Source organism: Orbicella franksi, unplaced genomic scaffold, assembly GCF_964199315.1.
Source record: "Orbicella franksi unplaced genomic scaffold, jaOrbFran1.1 SCAFFOLD_630, whole genome shotgun sequence".
Lineage (NCBI taxonomy): Eukaryota > Metazoa > Cnidaria > Anthozoa > Scleractinia > Merulinidae > Orbicella > Orbicella franksi.
This window is the reverse complement of record NW_027670485.1, coordinates 9,408-16,906: the sequence shown is the minus strand read 5'-3', so window position 1 is coordinate 16,906 and position 7,499 is coordinate 9,408. Positions and strand designations below refer to the sequence as shown.

The 7,499-nt window shown below is 38.2% G+C and overlaps 2 protein-coding genes across 2 annotated transcripts; both read right to left on the bottom strand.

Moving 5' to 3' along the window:
- Nucleotides 1-12: 12 nt before the first annotated feature.
- LOC145472077 (uncharacterized) lies at nucleotides 13-3,779 on the bottom strand. Its single transcript, XM_081454917.1, has 2 exons — nucleotides 3,763-3,779; nucleotides 13-3,602 (listed from the first exon to the last, which is right to left on the bottom strand). The coding sequence occupies exons 1-2, from the start codon at nucleotides 3,777-3,779 to the stop codon at nucleotides 1,025-1,027; spliced, it is 2,595 nt and encodes an 864-aa protein (XP_081311043.1). The 3' UTR covers nucleotides 13-1,024.
- Nucleotides 3,617-7,249, bottom strand: LOC145472078 (diacylglycerol kinase beta-like). Its single transcript, XM_081454918.1, has 2 exons — nucleotides 6,913-7,249; nucleotides 3,617-4,319 (listed from the first exon to the last, which is right to left on the bottom strand). Exons 1-2 carry the CDS (start codon nucleotides 7,016-7,018, stop codon nucleotides 4,228-4,230), a joined length of 198 nt encoding a protein of 65 aa, XP_081311044.1. The 5' UTR covers nucleotides 7,019-7,249; the 3' UTR covers nucleotides 3,617-4,227.
- Nucleotides 7,250-7,499: the final 250 nt, after the last annotated feature.

Sequence of the window (7,499 nt, the reverse complement as noted above, 5' to 3'; positions counted from 1 at the left end):
CAATCCGTCCTTTTGCTTTGCTGTATTGATTCTCTCATATCGGAAAACTTCCAAATGGCTGACCGAGTTTGAAATCGCCCTATAATGCATTGCAAACCCTTGATCATTGACTACGTCATGTATGCGTAAGGATTGTTCTCTTGTAATGCACGGATCCTTCATCCTAGTATCTGATTCAAAAGAGACTTTATTGAGTAGAAACCCTTTTAAAAGCACTTACTATTAAATTTTATCATAGATCCTAATAAACTGCTTTATTTTCCTTGGTACCCTGATGCATTTTTTCCTTCTGTAGCTTTCAGTTTATTGGCCCCTTTCTTAAAAAAATTGGCCCCTAAAAAAGATCTTCAGGGGCCACTTTGGTCCTCAAGTAAAATTTTCTAGCTGAAACACTGCATATATATGCGACATTGAGAGGGAACGAGGTTGCTTGTACCATGTTAGGACATTTCGACGTATCAAGTAAGATTCGTCACGAATCAATCTCGTTCCCAAAGATTGGAAGAGCGCGCCGCAAGGAAAAACCCCATTGTTTTGGTGTCAATTAGGAGTTCCCTTTTAAAATCTCTGACGAACGTTGCCATCCTACATCATGAAATTTGGCTAATTGTGATTAGTTTTTGAGCACCTTTTAGTATATAGTCCGAATTTCCCTCAAAAAGGTGACTAAATGGTTACTCTTAATTATACTATTTTGATAGGTTATGAGCACTGTAAGCTTAATGCTGTGATCTATTTTGGCCATGGGCTGGCTTGGTTCTCTACACTGCTTGTGTTCTTCATTCTTCTAGAACATGTAAAATCAGTGGCAAAGCTATTGGAAACAAGCATTGCTATCTGAGCACTTATTAACAGATAGCCAGGATTTCCCTTTTAACTACATAATTATTATTAATTATACTATTTTGGTAGGTTATGAGAACTGTTTCCGATATAGCAGGAATCGTGGCATGGATTTTGAGGAACAATTTCTCTTAAAGGGTTTCTCTTTGTTACTATTTCGAGAGCCAACAAGAACTACTAGCTAGTCCAATGGAATGTCATCTTCCTTTGGCTTCGTACTCTTTAGGATTCTTTGCATTCTTCTATAGCTGTTCACAAAGGTATCAACGGGAAATACCAGACTATAATCCCTGGGAGAGCCGATCAACCCATCCTGCAAAACCATGTGCTTGATCAGTTTCACATTGTTTTTAATGCCAGCCAACATAGACTGCTTCGTGTAGAACTCGCAGCTTGCAAACATCCATGCGTATGTGCTTTGCCACCGTTTCTCGAACTGTTCCAATAGCCTCTGAGGGTGAAAATTGTACACGTTGGTAAGCTCTCTGATGTCTTCCACCAAAGATCTTTCAAGTGGATCGAGTTCCTCCATGTTACCATCTTCAGCCGCTTTTGTGAGCAGGTTAAGACAGATGTGATTGTACTGATCTTTCAAATCGTGGAATCGAGCGCCCTGCCAAATATTCGTTGCCACTTCTCCGGAATTGTTCTTTCTGATCGTGTCTTCATCAGTACTTGTATGCGACATTGTCATTGAAGACATGTTTTGAGATGAACTGTACGTGTTCTCCTGGTTCTTTGTTACAAGCTGTCCACGCTGTTCTGTGTCACTTCTTGCTAAGGTATCTTTCGAGGAAGCCCCAGGGTCTTCCAGCGGTTTTGTCGTCCCTTCTTCATTACATTTGGAAAGCACATCAAGTGGTCTTGTTCCCGGGATCAGCTCTGGCAAACATTCTGTTGGGTTTCTCATGAACTGTTCAACTTTCTCGGCAAGTGAATCTAAAACATGCGGAGTTTCGATATTTTCCATATCGAACAAATTGCAATCTGTGATGAAGAAATGTCTCAGGCATTTTTCTGTCAGAGCGTAGTGAAGGTTCTTCAGCAGCTTCATCATGCAGGCAGTCCTGTTGTCTTCCGTCCACATCCCTTCTCCAGAGTTCTCGCAAGTTTGCAAGAAAAGTGTCTTGAGATGGTACGTCACCAAGCACTTCGGCTCTGTTCGAAGATACAGGCTATAATATTTCTTGAGAGCACGGTAACATTGGCGTTGCATGTCGTTCAGTTCTCGACTTAACAGATACTCCGCGTGCGAAAAAGACAGTCTGAAGTCAGTTTCAGGGCATCCGCCGCTTTTGGGAGGTTTAACCACTAGGTGGAAACCCTCTTGAATAATTCTGTGTATGGTGTCAGGGGGTGGCCATGCTCGTTTTCGTTTGATCCACTCTCGAGCAACCTTGGGCCATCCTCGAGCTTGGAGGGCTGGAACAATGTCAAATGACAACGCCTGGGTACATTTTTCTGATTCCTTTGTAAAGGGGGATTGTAGCTCTTTTACTGGTTCAACCGTGTCAATGAAATTGAAGAAATCCTCTGCCTTTTCCTCCACCAACCACTCCAGGAATGCGGCCATATCTTCTTCCGAAAGGCTTTGAAATGTTTGACTAAAAAAGCCGTCTTTCGGACCTTCGCGAGTCTTTTGAATGTCTGGTTCAGTTACAACATGGACGTCATCTTGAGATTGTAGCTCGGCGTTTATAGAGTTGTCATAGCTGTTAATTTCCCGGGTCGCGCCAACACAGCCTACCACTCCTTCCTCACCTATTACCTGTTTTGAATTCGCTTTATCTGCGCAATCTCTGCATGAAACTGCCTTGTCAACTTGTTTGCACATACACGATTTGTTTTGAATGTCATCGACGACCTCAACTTCTGGCGTGACGACCATTGAGGCGCTGCTCTCCGCTTTACTTCTGCTTTTGATTCTCGAGTGATTTTCGATGTGGTAAAATCGTTTTCTTATCTCTTTTGCTTTCTCACTAAAGCAAATATCGCGAGCGAAGTTGGGAATTCCTGGAAGAATACCCATTGGATTGTTACGGAGCGATTGCACCGAATCCTTAAAATGTTGCAAAAATTCGTCGAACAATTCTGCATGATGAGAAGTATAATCTACATTCCTTATCGAGCACAGCGATGCAGGTAGTATCTCTAGTTCCCTGGGATCGACATTCTCAATGTCCAGCTCTTTCAATTGTTCAAGACGTCGAGACAAAATGTTGGGAGACTCCATTATTGCGGAGAAGTCCATTGTCAAAGCAGGGCTAAAAGTGTCCCTTTCGCGCAAAGTGGAGTTAAACGGTGGCGCAGGAAAATGAGACGTCACGGCTTTAAATAATCGAGGAAAGAAAGTAAGACTGAACAAAGCGACATCAACAAAGGGATTCAACTCCTTTACATCTGCAGCAGATATGTATTCTGTGTCTTCAGCTTGAAATGACTGCAGCAGTGGATGCCCAGTTCCTTTTATCTTCACAAATGCTGGATTTGTGGGTAAGTATTCCAAGCTGGCTTCATCGACAGCATAATCGTTACCAAGAACTAACAGTAAGTCGAGATCTCCAACGTCATCAAAGGAATAATTTTTTAAGTTTTCGGCCGAGCTGCCATAAAGCTGGATTTTCGCGATATCCCCGGTTCTGCTAGCCATGAAGTCAAACAACAGTTGCATCATTTTGTTGACACTTTCATGGTATTCCTTCCATTTCTGACTTTCCTCGTCAACTTCTCCTAAAGACTTGAAAAATTCGTCAAGCAGTCTGTTAAAGCCATTTTCACTTTAGCGTCAAAAATCATTTGCATTTGCTACCGTTCTGCATTACAATGCTATGTGATTGGCTGGCACACTGTAAGAGACTCACACCACTTTGTAATCAAATCAGAAATAACACCAAAAGTCATTGTGAATTGATCACACACATTTTCTCTTGCTTCATATCAGCTACATGTATTTATTTAGAGTTTTGATTGGTTCAGTAATGAATTGATTGTCTGTGTTCTTTGTGACAGGCTAGAGTGATTACTTTGGTTTTGGTTTTGCTACCATTCTAAATTATATTAATTTTACTCTCTATAAAGAAAGTATGTCTGCTTTCCTTAATTTTGCAACACATTTTGTGCAGTTGTATTACACAGTAAAAAAATTCCTCACTAACTAAAAATAATTGACAGTTACCACACACATGTGCATGTTTTACAGGATTTTCTAACACATGAAATAAAGCTAACACCACACAAGAAGTGATATAAGAGAAACTCATAATCACATGAAAACATGCAGGGGTAGATATGAACATATGCAGTATGGTCCTTGTACAAATAAAATTGAAATAACTATTAATTTTATGGGGATTTAAAATGATAATTATTCAGACTCTGTGAACATCAATATGCACTTACTTTCTCTGGATTGTACTGTGGATAAACTCCATCACGGAACTGTTGAAGAACATCAGTCAATCGGCTAGTCTTGGCATCTGAGGATGAAAGATTGTTTAATTTACAAAAAGAAGAACTGTACTTCAGGGCACACAAAATAAAATAAACTTTAAAAAGAATACCACATGGAGATGTAATTTTAGATTGTATTCATTACACTTGAAAATTACTCTCAGCTCTGACAAGAAGGTCATATGTACACATGTAAATGTAAGCTGTGAGGGCTCACATGATTTTATCAGCCGCAAAACAGCCTTGACTTTAGCCATTTCTCTTTCATCATTATCAGCAGCATAGTATTCTGAAATGCTCATTTTTAAGACAAGGAAACCATACTCAGCCAGAGACTTCAATTTCAATGAATATTCACATTAATTGCTATCCTTTTACAACTAATAGCAATAAATAATGCTGCAGAATGTTTTTTTCACTCTGAATGAATTAAAATTTGACATTTGGACAGAATTTGACATGTCAAAAATGTTTTCAAGTAAAATAAACAAAATAATAGTAAAATAATATGTTATTATGTTCAAATACATATACATGTACAACCCTCTTTATAAAGGACTGAATGCCAAAGATTTCAGAGAAATTCTCTATATTTTAAGAAACAATCAACTTATGGAAATGCTGTCTTGTGGTAATTGCAAAGAGAAAGTCTAATTGTTGTTAAGGGGAAACAGAAAGCCTGATAGAGTTTTTAGGCTCCCTATTGGCTCCCACATTCTTTAAAGCAGTAGGGAATCATTAACACAGCCAACCAGAGCTACAGAGCTAAAACCTAAAATGATGACCCACATATTAAAATTCATCAATTAAGCACCTAACTGAGAATTCTAGATGAAGTAAGCTTACATCTTTTCAGAGTTGGTGAAATAAAGAAGTATACACAAATATACATAAAATGTTCATTTTTGTCGGCTTTACTGACACAAAGTTCATCTGTCATAAGCACATACTGACTAATGTATTGAGTTTTGCAAGCACAGTGTAGCTACAAACCAACTAGACAACAGTTTAATAAACAACTACAGGTAACTCGAAGGGTGTTGACTTGCATATCGAGGCTTGCTTAATGTCACAGTTGATATAAAATTTAACAGCAATATGAAGAGAAATTCCAAGAACTATCAACAACAATGATATATAAATTTAGGGATGGTTACCAAAAATTAATTGACAAAAAATTCTGACAATTTGTGACATTCTTTACCTTTCATATGGAGCAAAAAGAGATGGTATTTTGTTTGTCACTCCGTGTTTGTATGCCAAAAACTATAAATATTTTATGACAACACTTAGACATTTCTCAGTGTAATATTAAACATTGGAGGGTGTAACTGAAAAATTCCAAGAATACAATTGGAATGAAATAGAAAATGTGATAATATCACACCAAAAGCAAAACGAGGATTTCACCACGTTTTTAAGTTAAAAAGAGGAGAATTTTTCACGGCATGTCTTAGTTTAAATCACAACTGAATGTGACCTGTTATTTGCGACAAACGAAACGAAGATATATATAACACATTGATAGCACTCTAAACCACACCAATAAACCACAACTGAGCAGAGAAGGTTAAAAAATCAACTTGAATTTTTTTTCTTTTCTTCGTGAATATCTGAGCTTCAAATTAAAGCAAATCCTCTCAGAGCAACCGGTAATAATATTTGTCGCCATAAACTGTTCATTTAAATAGCGTCAGAAAGATCTTAATACGAAACCCAAAATGTGACAATTTAGAAACGTCGGTTAGGTCAGCAAAAACGGTTTACGAAAGTACTTTCTAACCAAGAAATTCCCGGTTTTGAACGACGAAATTTAAGTCATTTAAATTACCACACCGAGAAACGCTACGACGAAGTGAACATGCATCGCGAGAGCAACAAAAATGTACCGATGGAATCAATAAACATCCAAATTATATAGTCTTCCCTTAAAGGCTTTATACATGACACAAAAAGGTTTATTATAAACACAAGAAGCTGGCAAGAACTGAAAAACGCACTTACAAAACCACCCATCCAAATCTTCCCTTGTCTTTAAAATTACGAGCATCATTGTTTATACATGTAAAAATTAGACTAATAACACTAGCCGCCATATTATTACTACATGGACACGTAAAACCATAGGCTTAGTATAATACTAAGGTATTGAAATCCGGATTCGTTTTTCCTCATAAACAATATACAGTATATATGTGTGTTGCACGGTCTGTAATCAACTCGTTTTAGAGATATTAAAACAGCAATACAGAAGCACAATAATAATTTTTTTGTTAGCTTTGCCTGGTGCAAAGATATTAGCGTAAGTTGTGCTTATTACGATACGTGATATACTTCTTAAAAGTTAAACCGAATACATGTCATTTCAGTTTACAACATTTCAGCCATGTTAATATTTTATTGTGAAATAATCAGGGAACAGTATGGTTTCGTATGTTAACCTCCGAAAGTAGAAGTGGCATCGGAGCTTTGAATTCGGTGATGAGCTAGTATATCAAAAGGCGAACAGCATCATTCTCCATAACAGCAGAGCTTGCTTATCACTAAACAACACCAAACATTAACTACACGCTCAAGTACTTGGTTAACCAAAGAAGAAGGTAAAATAAAATCTCTTACACTTAGTGTACTCCTGAAGCTGTTGAAACTCTTCTGGAGACAATCGGTTCCACACTCCCGTCGCATTCGGACTTGCAGATGTACTTGATTGACTGACAGTCGCCATTTTTACCTTAAACAATAACCTGCGGCCGACCGTCTTATTCTATTTGTGATCGGAAGACGTTGGACGAACATTCTGGGCGAGAAGGAACGCCAAACAGATCAAACCTGACTTCCCACAACGAGCTTCACCTGCACGCCATAATACACTATTAGTGTTGTAAATGTATTCAGATGTATGTCTTCTCTTCGTTTCATGTCTTGGCACTGTACGAAAGTAAACAACGGCGAGAGACTGGACGAGAGTATTGCGCCTGGCAGTATTTGTTTGTTCGTTTATCTTTTCCACTTGCTTATGCAATATGAATCCATCCCTGAGACTTTACCGGCGTATTCTCAAGCTACATAAGAACCTTCCTCTTATCCCCAAAGCTTTAGGAGACCAGTATTTAAGGGATGAATTTCGGAGACATAAAAATGCTACTCAAGAACAGATCACAGAGTTCATTCAAGAATGGAAAGTAGGTATATATATTCACTGTAGT